Raw genomic sequence first — 15,158 nt, forward strand, 5'->3', positions numbered from 1 at the left:
AAGGAAGTACTTTGTTTTGTTCATGAACAGTAAAATCTGGGAATGTGCTTTTCTGTCACTTTTCTTCCATGAATCTTCCAGTTTTGCCAGATCCAAAGATCAGTTTTCTACAAAATTCCACACTTTTTGTCATGGGTTATATACACCTTCATGGCAAATTTCCCTGTAGAATATTTTTTGCATCTGGTCAACTTTTCAACTACTGGAAGTCCAGATGGAGCTGTACCACTCATTTTTATGTTCGATTGAAACAAAATTGCTGGCAGACTGCACACACAAACAGGAGGAAAAATAGAAATAAATCAACCGTTGGCGCACACACAACTTCCTAACGAACAGATTCTGGATTTCCTCGCACAACTTTTATTTTCAATATCCATTAAACAATGCTTTCACACCCGGTCCTGAGCCCATAACCTTCTGGTGAGTAGCTTTAGTATTACTGTGAAAGGTTTGTCAAATAACGTTTTATTAAATGAAAATTCACGAAGTACATCATACACCACTATATACAAAGAACACAGAGTAACAAAAACAAGAAGTAAACAGAAAACTGTCAATATCTATTTACATATACCAGCAATGACACTAAAAGGAGGCCAAGGCAAAGGTGCAGCACAAAAAGAAATTGTACCAATTCTGAGGGGGCATGGACTGATATAGGCTTTGCCAGATATTGGCATTTTTAATGAGTTTGACGGGGTCACGGATTTGTGTGAATTGGACACAGATAGTTCTGTTTTTATTCTTTTTTTCAATTCTTGTGGTCAGTGCCCCCACTGCTCATTTCAAAAAGCAGACTAATCTTTATGCTAGACATAGGATAAGGAAAATAACAAGTGCAGGTCTGCTCACTCCTAAACACAGAATGGATGGTTGAAAGGGAACTAATAATAAAATACTTGGCTATGATTTGTCACATGAACAGCAGCCAAAAGCAAGGTGGGGTATGATCCATTTGAGTAATTCCACCTTCTAACTGAGTTTTAGCAGGCATATCTGCCTGCCAAAGAAATTGTTGGTCAATGATGGCAAGTGTAAAGACATAGGCAGAATTTATTTCAAGCAGATATGAAAATATGGTTTAAAATTAAACATGCTGTCAGATTGAAATTCTGGTTGTATATGAGCTAATATATCAGCAAAAATAAACAGTTTTTGGAAATTTACTGTAATTGGATAGCTAACAAATCTACTCACCAAGCAGCGGCAGGAGAGAACACATGTAAAGGTAAAGAAATCTGCAAGCTTTTGGAACCAGAGGCTCCTTCTCCTGGCAGAAAAGTTGAAGGATGAGAAGTGGTGTGATGGAAAAGGGCATTCAGGTAAAGGACTGGCGAAGTTTTCTTTCAACTGTCTTCCTTCCCCTGGCCCCAAAAGCTTGCAAATTTCAATACCTTCATATGTGTTTTCTCCAATCTGTCACTGGGTGAGTCAATTTTCTTTCTTTTTTTTACCTCTCCCACTCCATTATAGTCCAGTTATATAGGAAAAACAGAATTTTTTAATGGCCACATCAATGTTATGGTTCACGTAGTGAGAAAACTACTTCACACCTAAGCAGATAAGGAGGGGGATACATTATTCACGTTCTATACAAGTCTATTCTTGAAGGAGAAGACAGGTCTTCTCGGAATTGTAATGTAGAATGGGAAGTTAATGTCTTGGGCTTTGAAAAATTCCCAGCACACAAAGAAGGGAGCTGATGTTCCAGAGGAATAGAAATCTTTTAGCTGTACGCTGGAAATGTGTATATATGTTAAGTACCGTTCGCTGGCCAATAATCATGAGTTACACATGCCCATGTCAGAATTGTAGAACATGAAGACAAAGAGTCGAGTTAAAAACGGCTACATGTTAATGCCAATCAATGGAAGAGAAGACAGCTAAAAATAGGAACATGGAGAGAGGTCTATAAAATACACTGTAGAGAAACAGAGGTACTGAACTAAAAATTAAATGGCCTTTGCCACATTGCCATGCAGGATAAAAAGTAAAACGAGGTTGACTGACCATGCGTCATTTGCTAATATGGCTGATAACTCGGACGGCAAACACAAACAAGAATGTAAGTGTTCCATCAGGTCATGGTGGATCGTCAAAGATTGAGTGAAATGAGGACAAACTGTTGGGGGAGCACCACTTAATAGATGGTGATGGCTGCAAAGTGAGTGTCCAATAGGCAAACTAGTTAAAATGATCTCCTCATGGCGAGAGGTGGTTATCCAAGACGCTGGGAGATACTTAATAAGCCAGAGCTTGTTCTCATGAAGGGAGGACTAGTGGTGATGACAACGTGACACCACCTGCTGACAGACGGCAACACAGAGATCATCAGAGAGAATGTAAGTACTAGTGGGCTGCAGTACAAGGACAGCATCTTCGGCAACAGCGACAGTGGCTTCGTTTCCTGTCAGACCGACATGACTAGGAACCCACATAAACTTCACAGTGATTCCATCAAGAGTGAGCAAGTGACAGCTTTCCTGGACCCATTGCACAAACGGATGGACGGTGTACAGCACACAAAGGCTTTGAATGGCACAGAGAGTCGGAGTAGACGACTCAATTGAAAATCCTGTGTTGTCGGGTGCACTGCGTGGCCTGATCAGGGCAAAGAGCTCTGCTATAAATACTGAGCAGCGTTCCGGAAACCAATACGGAAAAACATTGGTGCCAATCATGAAGGCACACCCGACACCAGGCCACTCCAAGAGTCATCAGTGTACACGAAGGTACTACAGTGAAGTACCGGGAGTAGTGTCCTTAGTAAGCAAATCAAGGCCAAAGCGAACACGGACTGCCGCACAAAGCCAAGAAGGTGAAGGGTACACACTCACTGGGAAAGTTAAGGCAGTGTTAAGTTAAGCTGCCGCAGCAAGAGCTGGAAACGAACTCCTGGAGGTAACAGAGAAGAGGGACATGCCTCACACTGGGAATCAAAGGAGTCATCGAAGGAGGTATAAAATGAGTGGCCACGCATGGCAGACAAACAGCAGAGGAGAAAGTCACGGTGGTAGGACAGCAGTAGTTCTGCATACAGACTCTCAACTAGGCTAGTGCACAAGGCATCAGTGGCCAAATGGATGCCACAATGGTGAATAGTATTGAGGCGGCGTAAGAGAACAGACCGCTCGAGATGATGGGCATGCTGGGCAGCACAGAAGGATAGGTCCAAATGGGAATAGGTGTACGTGGAGTCTGAAAGGAACGTGGGTGCTCCTGTGTTAAGGCAGAGGAGGTTAAGTTGATTGAGAAGGGCAACCAAGAGGACACCTCTCGGACAGGTTCTGGGAGAACCCCAAAGGGGATGGTGCGCATTAAAGTCACGGAGCAGCAGGAAGAAGTGAGGTATCTGCCCAATAAGCTGGAGGAAGTCTGTCCTGGTGATATTGAACAACAGAGGGATGGAAATGGCACCGAAGTGAAAAGATCAAGTGAGGAAAAAAGGGTGAAATGTAACAACTTGAAGCAGGTAGTCAGGGAGGTGGGTTGACTATGAACGCCGTCCCATATGAGCAGCATGACTCCCCCTTAAATGGAATGCTGTTCACAGGGAGAAGGTCAAAATGGACCAGGAAGAAATGCAAGAGCTCAAAGCGGTCATTAGGATGCAATTTTGTATTCTGGAGACAAAGAACGGGCAGACGTTGCTATTCTAAGAGCAGCCATAAGTCCTCTTTGTTTGATCGATGGCCATGAATGTTCCATTGAAGGAGAGTCATAACGAGGAAAGGGAAGGAGGGAAAAAATGATGGAGGGGCGTCACCTCAATGGTTGCAAAGTGCCAGCCTTCAAAGACTCATGGCTACAGGGCACAGAGGCTGGAGGACCCTGCTCCATGATATCTACAGAGTTATTGACATTCCCCTTCTGCTGATTTGCAGAGTCCAGGGCAAAAAAACGGCTGACGGTGCACACAGGTGACACGGACGTCAGCAACGTGAGGGTATCACGTGGTGACACTGTCAAAGAGGATTTCTGGGTCAGCGAAGAAGAAAACTGTTTTCCATTATTTGACTTCTTGGAGCCTTTCCAGATGGCTGAGGAAGGCTCAGATGCTTGTTGGCTGGAGGGGATAGGAAATCTTTGCAGAAGTATTCCTTCTGCCCTCTCCAGCCTATCGGTTGTGTAGCAGGTGACTTCACCCCAGGAGGTGAATGTTTGGTGGCCTGTTGCACAGCTGGACGAGGAGATGGCGATGCTACCATGACAATGAGTGATTTCTCAACCTCAGAGCTGAATCTGAGATTGCATGCCTGTGTGGCCATGTCATTTATGTAGCGAGATATAGCAAGAACATTACAGTACGTGCCAGATGGTAGAATGCAGGATTCACAAATAACCAATAACTTGCAAGCGACCAGATAAGGCACTTTTTCCTTTAACTGTATTTCCTGGACACAGCCCGCTCATGGAGATACATGGGACAATCTGGAGAGGCTGCGGCATGGTTGCCACTGCAGTTGATAAAACGGGAAGAAGGAGGCAGACAGTCGCCATCATGCACATTCCTACCACAGGTTACACATCTGACTGGGTGTGAGAAGATGTTCAAGTGTGGTTGAAATGATGACACTGGTAGTAGAACATAGTGTTCGGATTGTGCAGCCAAACTGTGACAACTTCATAGCCTGTTATGATTTTGGACAGAAGCACCACTCTATCAAAGGTGAGAAAAAGAGTGCTTGTGGGCACCAAGACTGCATCTACCTTTTTCATCACCTGATGGACACAATGGCACCCTGATCAGAGAGGTACGTTTGGATTTCTGCCTTGGTCAGACCATCAAGTAGCCTAGTGTAAATAACACCATGGGAAGAATTCACAGTTCTGTGGGCCTCAACACGAACAGGATGGCCATGGTGAAGCGAAGCGGCATGCAGTTGTTGTGCTTGAGTACCAGAAGTAGTCTCCAAGAGCAAAGAGCCCCTGTGTAAATGAGAGCAGGATTTCACAGTGCCGGCAACTGCATAAACACCTTCCTGAATAAGAAACGGATTTACAGTCGCAAATGACTGATCATCTTTAGTACGCGAAACCATGAGGAACCATGGTGCAGCTGTGAGGGTCTTTGAATCATAAGCATCATTCCATTTATGTTTGATAGACAGCAAAGATAATGATTGGCTCACTGCGAGAAAATCCCCCACTATTGCCAGCATTTCCAATGGCGCACTCCTTCTGACTGCTCCCCCACCCCGAGAGGGCTCACCTGACTTAGGTGATTGTTCACACCTCCCAAACACCTGACAGAGGGACCAATCGGCAATTGGGGAAGCCAGCAGCTTAGGCAACCACCCCTCCTTTGGCCTGGCCTGTACCACGAGTTAGGTGTGAATCCTACATGTTGACCAGGGCTAGGAATTATGCGTTACCCAGTCACCAGTTACTTGTCAAGATGCATGGGCCAGAAAAGGAGTGCACAGGGAGGAAGAAGAAAATGATATGCCTCAAACCTCGAAGCAGAGAAAGGCTAGGAAAAGGTGACCGAAAAAAGGAAAAAGAGAAATGAAAAACAGTGGTGCGACTGTTCTTATGTGAGCTACTGAAAATGCAGAACATGTTCCCTAAATCACTCCAGACATGTTCCCCAAGGGAAGGAAAAGAGTAGCAGGAAGATAGACATGCAGCACTGAAAAGGTGCTTCAAAGGCTAGGGACCCTGTGGTATCCAAGCACGAACTCAACAACTAGAGGTGAGCCCCCTGAGGGGCTAATGTGCAAAGATGTTCTCAGACCAAATTCCTCTGGAGGGGGCGGGGGGGGAGGGGGGGGGGGAGTGTTGGTTTTGATCTGTCTGAACTGAGGATGATGTATGAGGCTTTTGAGTACAGAATAATGAAATGATGGAGGCAGCTTTTATTTTATTGTTTCCTTATATACCTAAAGAATGGGCTCATTCTCCATAATAAAATAATAACAACAATAATAATAATAATAGTAATAATAAATAATAGAGGATTATAAAGGAATTGTGTGTAGAATTGCTAATGTGCAAAGATGTTCTCGGACCAAATTCCTCTGGGAGACAAGTGAAGAGACTACTGACAAAAAAAGCATCTCCTGGAGACAAGTGAAGAGACTACTGAAAAAAAAAAGCATCTCCTGGAAAAAAATTCTACCTCCACCAGGTGAAACAAAAATCTAGTTGATGTGTAAAGCAAGGTCGATCATAGGAAAAAAGCAAGTATGAAAGGTTGCAAGAAAAGACACCAAATAACAGTGCAATGAGGACAAAATTGCCATGTGCAAACAGGTGTTTCACAATGTATTGCACAAAAAGTCATAATATGAGAAAATAAAGCATAACAATGTTCTATTATTGTTCTGAGATGTCATTTTTCAATTATGGAAAGTGGAATAGTATTATTAAGACTAGAATAGTAATTAGAAATTAGTTTGACTTTGGTTAGGGAAAAACTATACATTCAACGAAGCTGGAAATATGTAATTCAGGAGAAGTTTCTGGCTTCTGTAAATGGTTAGTACTGCAGTTAAATGTTTGTTACTTTTCTTAATAGAAAAAATATTGAAAATCCATCAAAATGGGTGGCATTCCAAGAAATTGCAAGGATTACATGGCCAGAAATCGAAATGATAACTAGAAGTTGGGTAATTAACTCTGTAATCCTGAAACGGTGTAAGTCAGAAGGCTGGTAATCTTTTTGCAGTTGCAAGCAATGTAACCTAGCTGACAATAGTAGGCGAGGTAGCCACTGTTGTCTACTGTGTCATTGTCTTGTAGTTAATTCTTTTTTGTGGTTGTGATAAGTGTGTTCTGTTGTTACAGTTACTATCTTTATTAAATATGTCAATACTATCAAACAACGGAAAATCCAAAATGAAATGTAACAATATTATGAAAAGGAAAGTTGTCACTCACCATACAGTGGAGATGCTGAGTTGCAGATAGGCACAACTACAGACTGTCACAAATAAAGCTTTCGTCCTGTGAGGTCTTAGTCAAAAATTGATCTCTCTCTCTCTCTCACACACACACACACACACACACACACAACTGCTGTCTCAGGCAGCTGTAGCCAAACTCACAGTTGCCTGAGACTGCAGTTTTGTGTGTGTGTGTGTGTGTGTGTGTGTGTGTGTGTGTGTGCGCGCGCGCGCGTTTTGTCTATTTTTGATAAAGGCCTTACAGGCCAAAAGCTTTATTTGTGATAGTCCTTTTGTTGTGATTATCTGCGACTCAGCAGCTCTGCTATATGGTGAGTGGCGACTTTCCTTTTCATAAATATGTCAATACAAAAGAGAATTTCAGTTTCGATTATGAACTGCAAGTATGTGATTTTTACATCACGTGTGACTTCTACTTTTGCGGAAGTATGAAGCACAGGTTAATGTGCATGCATTGTAGGAGGTAGGTGTGGCTTCCTAGCTCCCCACTCCTCCCACCTAAACAGCTCCTCACTCTGTTGTGGTCCATGTGGGGACTGGGCTGGCTTCCTCCACTACTTGCAACTGCCTATGGCATTCAGCCACCTTACATTTAACATACCATATGTTTCTGCATACTGACTGACTAACCTGCCAAATATTAGGTGTGGTTTTCAGTGTCTGTATCTTCAGATAATTATTCTGTTAAATCATCATTAAATCTGAGAATCATTAGTTTGTGATCCATCTGAATGAAGAGTAAACATTTTAAGCTACCATTCCCTTTTAGTGTCCTCCCCCCCCCCCCCCCCCCCACCACCCCCCACACACACACATACGTACATACATACACAGAAAACAGTTTTTTAAATTTTCTGGAGTCATGTTGAATCTCCTGTCAGATAACAGATTTTCACCTGAGAAAATGGCCTCTCAACATCTACATAGGTAACTGGAGCAAATTTAAAATCTCCTATTATTGTAGGCTCCATTTCTACTGCAATAGAATTGTCACCTTGTAGAATCTTTTGAAACATTTCAAAGTTTGCAGGATTTTTCAAAAACACCACCTGGCACACAATCCAATTGTGCAATGCATCATTCAAAGTTTTCACTGACTTTTTCGTGGCAGTCCTGTTTCCTGAAACTGGCTGATCACTTTTGGCAAGCAAACAAACTTGGCCACAACAAAAATGAAGTCCTTTCTCATTTTCAAAGATTTAGGAAGTTTCTTTGGTGCTGTAATTGAAGATGTTGCAGCCACCAGAGGAATGACCATCTTTTACTCAGGAAATCTGAAGCATAGTGAACTGCTGCTGAAGTCCATGTCGCCGCCCCCCCCCCCCCCCCTCAAAAAAATCTTGTTACGATAAGCTGAGAGGGCAGAGGAATATTTGGTGTGGTTCTTTAAATGTCTCAATCCTTGACAGAGCTTTCACACATATCTTCTTAACACTGGAAATCAATTTGTCGACATCTAAAACAAACTTTGTATATCTTCCGATACCCTCTAAAAACCACGCGCAATGTTGGTCATGTGAAGCTTGCTTGGAAACAGCACTTTAAAAGCTATCCCAGTCTTTTTCATGTATGGTGCAGCATCTGAGATGAAAAGTAATACATTGTCACAAATTTCTTTACACCAAAGTAATTGGAATGAATTAGTAAAACAAATTGTGTGATAATTCAATTGTTAACTTTTTCCAGACACACTGTTGTAAGCAGGAATGCTTTTACTGATTCTCTTTCGGAAGGACAATGACACTGGCAATAAAAAGGTCTATAGCATCTATTGTCTTGTCAATTGAAATACAGATCTCTTTATTTTTTTAGTTCATCTTTAATGATTTTCATTCCTTCATCTTAACATTCACATTTTCACAGTCTTGATTCAAGGAGCACAGATTCAACCATATTCTTCTCCAAAACCTGTTTTAATTTAAGATGCTAATTGTGATTTTTGACTTATATTGCAACTGGTGTTGAAAACAAAGAAATCTTTCCAGTAGCCTTGGAAAATGCACTTTTGTGCTTGGTCGTACTGACATGTTGAGAAATGAAGTATTTCTTTTCATAGTTCACTGACTGCTCACATACTCTTCATGAAAGTATTTTACCGTCAGTAGAAAATATTAATGTAACTTAATAACACTGAAATTGAGCATGTTACTAGCTGCTTTGCATAACAATGTCATAATAAAAGCCGAACGAAAGAGATCCAAGTAACCACAGACAATAATTAAAACCCTTACCAACTGTTACCTCTTTTTACAGTGACATTCAATGCCGTTTGTAATAATAAAGCAATAAACAAGGATCAAAAATGCAACAAAATGCATTTATATAAAAAAGATAGAAAAAGGCACCATAAAACTGCAGAATTTCAATTACAAAGATGTAAATCACAGCTTCACATTCAAATTGAAGATAGAGTCAACACATTTAAAAATGAATTCTGCCATTATTCTGGTCTCTGCTCATTACAAAGGCATTCTGCCAATGTTCCGGTGTCTGCTTGTTCTGTTTCTCAATTTGTTTGTAATTATCTTTTACAATAATGCAAACTAGTTACAGCTTAGTGCATACTAATTTTGCCAGTGTTACCATGGTTATAGATACAACATTTGCACAGCTGACATTGAAGTATTAATATGGTGAGAGGGGTGGGGTGGGGGAGACAACCTGAGTATGAACAAAGGTTTGATGATATGAGCTGTGCTGATCTGCCAGTAAACAAAGGAACAGGAAGTGTTACATACAAAACAAAACATTTACTTTTCATGGTGTGATCCTGAATGTGTCTGTGTTCACAGGCCTACACAAAAAGATTATCTTAAGAAGATTGCTATAAAGTACGACAACAGGTAATTTAACCAACAACCAAGCTACTTCATAGTATGATGTTTGCTGCCTTATGATACACATCATCTAATTATTAATGTGTTTCAATATAATAAAAGTGTTCAGTATGAAAAGAGAGAATTTTTTCATTGCTGATATTAGTCAATATTTTATTCACCTTCAATGCCTCGCCTCTTGTTTCTCTATTCTAATATGCAATGTTCATTGTTAAAATACAATGTCATAGTAGTCACCCCACAAACAATTTAAAATTAATCATTATACTAATCCAACAATCCATTCTATCTCGAATGATAGCATATAGGAGTTGCAATAAATGGGAAGAATTCACGAATCTAGTATAATCTTCACTTTTACTCAAATACTGTTATCTTTTAGTAATAACTGTTTTTATACACTTAATATTTAACTTACAAAGATGGAAATTATGGAACAACTAACAAAAAACTGCTATTCTTTTCACTGGTAGCTACTGCGAATTCAAAGGCAGTGCACAATACTTACCAAATAACAGCACCCATATGTCGACATAATATACATCTCTGGAAAATCCAGGATGGAATGTAACAATATTATGAGAAGGAAAGTTTCTACTCACCATAATAGCAGAGATGCTGAGTCTCAGATAAGCACAAGAAAAAGATTCTCACAGTTATAGCTTTCAGCCGTAAAGGCCTTCGTCAACAATGCAAGAAAGCATCTCCGATATATGGTGAGTAGCAACTTTCCTTCTCATAATATTATAATATACATCTTTAAACTCTCTTTAAAATCCCCCTGCAACTGGCCCCTAAATTTGAGATACTGTCTCTGTTAGGCACAAACGTCATGGTTACTTGTATTTTCAGCCCCCCACCCCACTACTACACTGCAATCATCCCAAAGGATTCCGGTTGGTTTCACTTCACTACAACTAAAACGTTAAATGAGATGTAACAACAAAAACATTTAGAAAAGTTAACTGCTTCAGTACCCACTGTCACAAAGTATTTTTTCTTCAAATTTCTGACAGAAAAATCTGAGACAATAGTGGTTTCATTAAAGAAATTATAGAACTTCAAACCCCTAAACTGTAACAACTATAATAGGAAGAACTTACCCTGTTTGGCATCAGAAGTAATGATTGTCCTTTTTTTGCCTCTCCTGCTTCAACTTTTCCCATCACAACCATTCCCATGTCTTTATACTTATCAACTACAGGCATTACAAAAGGTCCACCCATCTTGCGATTGAGTGACGGTAACTTGTCAATGAATGGTATAAACGCATCACCTCTGGAAACATAAATTTACATAAAACACTAACACTTTTTATGATGATTAAATTAAGAGATCATTGAAGATGAATGAAAGAGCACTGAAGAAGAAGAAGGTGAGGAGTTGTACCAATACAACGAAAGCCAGCACAATTATTTTCAAAGTATTGACAGTTAACAAATTTTATAAACTACTGCAGTTTGAACGATGGCTACTCCAGGTTGGAATATCAACAATATTAGGAAAAGGATAGATTGTTATTCACCATAAAGATGACACACTGAGTTGCATACAGACATAATGAAAAGACTGTTACACATACACCCTTCAAATATAGCCTTTTTCAGAACCCCCCCACACACACACACTTATTGACACAAGCATACACAAATGACTGCCATCACCAGCAGCTCGGACTGGAATGGAACTATCATGTTGAGCGGCACTCTGTGGAGTCGGGAGAGAAGGGGGAGGGATAGTGGGGTATGGATGGGGTGGGAGACAAGTACCCTCTGTGCAGGGACTAGATGGAGGCATGACAAGACTGCCTGGTGCAGTTGGGAAGTTATGGGGCAGGGAGGTGAAGAGGAGCACGGAAACATGAGCACATGCAGTGGCAGAGAGCAACACACATGGAGGGTGAGGAAACAGTTGGGTGGAGGGTATAGGGCAGTAGGTTACTGTAGGTTGAGGCCGGGATGATTCTGGGAGCGGAGAATAACTCCCATATGTGCAATTCAGAAAAGCTGTTGGTGCAGGAAGGATCCTGATTGTAAAGCAGCCACTGAAATCAAGCTTGTTATGTTCAGCTGCATGTTGTGCCACAGGGTGGTCTAGTATGCTCTTGGCAGTCACAGTTTGGCAGTGGCCGTTCAACCTAGTGGACAGCTGGTTGTTAGCCATACCAATACAAAAAACTGTGCAATAATCGCAGCACAGCTGGTATATGACAGGGTTGTTTTCACATGTGCCCCAGCCTCTGATGGGGATAGGATAAACCTGTGAAAGTACTGGAATAGGAAGTGCTGGGTGGATGGATTGGACAAATCTTGCACCTGGTCTTTCACAGGGTTATGATCCCTGTAGGATTGGCATCGGGATGGACTAGGTTGTTGTGGAGGTTGGTTAGGCAATGGAACACCACTGTATGAGGGATGGAAGGATTTGGGGTTCAAAGCACGAGGATAGGTAGTCAAAGTCCTGACGAGGGATGTGGTTCACCAGTTCCAGTCAGAGTGAGGCATTGGGTGCCAAAGGGCATTCCTTTGAAGCTAGTTCTTAGGGGTGGTGGGAGCACTGAGAGTGTGGGGGAAATGCTGTGAGAGATCTGTTTGCACACTAGGTCTTGGGGTAGTGCCTGCCAGTGAAGGTCTTTGAGAGACTTTCAGCATACTGGACAAGGGAGTTCTTGTCACTGCAGATACAACAGCCTGGGTGGTATCCAGGAAGGTGATACATTGGGCTGAGGAGGACCAGGTGAAGCAGATGGGATAGAATGTGTTGAGGTTGTCAAGGAATGAGGATATGGTGTCTTGGCACTGACTTCGGATCATGTAGATATCATGAATGAACCTGAACTAGACTGGGTGCTTGGGGTTTTAGGAGGCTCCGAAGGTTTCCTCTGGATGGTCAATAAACAGGTTGGCATAGAAGGCTGCCGTGCAGGTCCCCACGGCTGTGCCATGGATTTGTTTCTATACTCTCTCTTCAAAGGTGACGTAGTTGTGTGTTAGGATAAAGTTAGTAAGGTGCATGAAGAATGACACAGTGGGTTTGGAGTCTGAATAATATTAGGAAAGTGTTCAATAGCAGCAAAATCATGGGCATGACAGATGTTGGTGTATAGGGAAGTGGTATTAACAGGGACAAGTAGGGATCCAGAAGGTGAAGAGGTGAGGATGGTGGAGAGTCAGTGAAAGAAGTGGCTGGTATCTATGACATGGAGGCTAGTTTTCAGGTTATTGGTTAGTAAATTTCTGCACCACTTCAGAGAAGTATTCCTTTCCCTGGCTAAAACCAAGCCAGATATTCGATTCCTTAAATGTGACCAGAAAGGTGTAAAAGGAAGGCTATATTACAAAAATATCAAATTAAAACTCTTATAATACATTATTATTTTTTAAAGGAATCTTTTATATACTGAAGAATATCTTACCTGTACCATGGACAAATTTTTTCATCTAATGGGTCCTTCAGGCCTAGCCCCGTAAGGCCTGAACAAGGCATAAATGTGAGGTCTTTCTGAGGATTGAAACCGAGTTTTCTTAGATAAGGCAAAATTTTATCACGGCATTCGTTGTATCGTGCTTCAGACCATTCAACTGTTGGGTCATCCATTTTATTAACAAGAACTACCAAATGTTTAACACCAGCTGTTTTAGCCAACATTGCATGTTCTCTCGTCTGCCCCCCTCTGTCAAATCCCGTTTCAAATTCCCCTTTACGTGCTGATATAACCTGTCAAAGAAAAATTAAATTACAAAGTGTACGAAACATTCATGGAAATGAATTATTTTTGACACACACTTTTTCATTTTAGGTGTACTAGATGTACTGTACTCACAAACAACAGTGCCATCCATTTGTGGCATATACTAAGAGAACATATGTTCTGTCTATAAGGAGATGACGAAAGATCTTGGTTACAAATATAACATATGCTTCAAGTTTTCATGAAATGTAACTCAACATATGACACTTACCAGCACAGCCAAATCTGCTTGCGCTGCTCCACCAATCATGTTAGGAACAAAACTTTTGTGACCTGGTGCATCCAGTATTGTGAAGTGCTTTCTTTCAGTCTCAAAATATGCCCGGCCAACTTCAACGGTCTTGCCCTTTTCTCGTTCTGAAAAGTATTGTAGTTATTTTATATAAGCCAAAGTATTTTCAAATTGTAAACAACACAGTAACACATTTCAAAAAATGATCATTTTCTGGTTAGTTACTAAAAACAACAAACAGCAATTAGTTTTTTGAGAAGTACCAAAAAATGTTCTGCCTGCAAACGACTACTGTCTACCACAGGACATAAAGTATTAACTAAATATACAATGCATCTGTCCACCTTTGCAGCTTCCACCGCACAGTGTACGATTGAGGTCTGTCTACGTATCACTATTTACCCTGCAAAAAGAATTTCCATTATTCTATTTGTGTAGAGCCACTCCCAATTATCCGGGATAATGAGGGACCAAGACTGGACAGGTAACTGGAAAACACAAAAATGCAAAAACATATCAGTTTTCATATCATCTGCTTTCGGTTCACCTTAGGGGAAATAATTATCCAATTTCTTCAGTTTTTGTTTTTCATTCGCTTTTGCTTGGCGATGGTTCTCATTTTCCAAAGAGTATAGTCAAACATTTTTGCCCCACATATTCCAATAACAGATTAACATAGTTCAAGGCCTCACCATGCTCAATAATGGATTCTTTGATTGCTTTGTCTTTGAGAAACAGGTAATTGGCAACAGACATTTTACAAAGGTAGTGTCACTGCATTTACCTGAACTTGAAATGAAAAACAATGTTAAAATATTTCAGGGATGAGTGACAGAGAAAGTGGTGCCTGCACTATCTATCAGCAGTGAAACGTAATTCACATACGTAAGAGTGTGTTCTCAAGATTTATGCTCTTGTGTGCATGTCTGCGACTTCTAGTGATATTGGAAATAGTAACTCTATCTTTTGCTGCTGAATGTGCTGGTACTCTTGATGATTTTCAGAACTTATGGTTATTTCCTACAGTATACACAGAACCATCATTTTGTTCTCAACATGCAGATGGAAGTCTCTGGTTTGAACATCTCTGATGGCACTGTAAGTGTAGAACTACCATGCATGACAAATTAATGATGCTCCATTAATTATTTCAATTACATTACATGTGTTTAGTGCAGTAACAGCAGAGAGTTTAATGAAAATTTGATTTGAAATGAAATTTAAAAGAATACTAAAACTATAGCTCAAATAAAGTAACTGTGATTGACAGATAGGAGAGATCTTTTTAAAATCAGAGTTGAATTTTTATTACGAATCAAGAGTTTGTCCTGCTTTGAAAAGTAGGAGATGGTAGTGGCAGAACAAAAACTGGAGGGTGAGTTGTCTTGGACCATGGCTGGATTGTTCAGTTGGTAGGAGAATTGCAG

General features: G+C 40.8%; 1 protein-coding gene across 1 annotated transcript in view; it reads right to left on the bottom strand.

Annotated features, from left to right (window-relative positions):
• LOC126457655 (eukaryotic peptide chain release factor GTP-binding subunit ERF3A) overlaps nt 1–15,158 on the bottom strand; it is a 65,330-nt gene that overhangs the window by 43,201 nt on the left and 6,971 nt on the right. Inside the window, exons 4-6 of the mRNA XM_050094145.1 lie at nt 13,711–13,856; nt 13,164–13,465; nt 10,852–11,026 (exon numbers count right to left, since the gene is read on the bottom strand). Of these exons, the coding sequence (XP_049950102.1) occupies nt 10,852–11,026; nt 13,164–13,465; nt 13,711–13,856 (623 nt within the window). The remainder of the gene's footprint in view (nt 1–10,851; nt 11,027–13,163; nt 13,466–13,710; nt 13,857–15,158) is intronic.

This window comes from Schistocerca serialis, chromosome 2 (genome assembly GCF_023864345.2).
Source record: "Schistocerca serialis cubense isolate TAMUIC-IGC-003099 chromosome 2, iqSchSeri2.2, whole genome shotgun sequence".
Classification (NCBI taxonomy): domain Eukaryota; kingdom Metazoa; phylum Arthropoda; class Insecta; order Orthoptera; family Acrididae; genus Schistocerca; species Schistocerca serialis.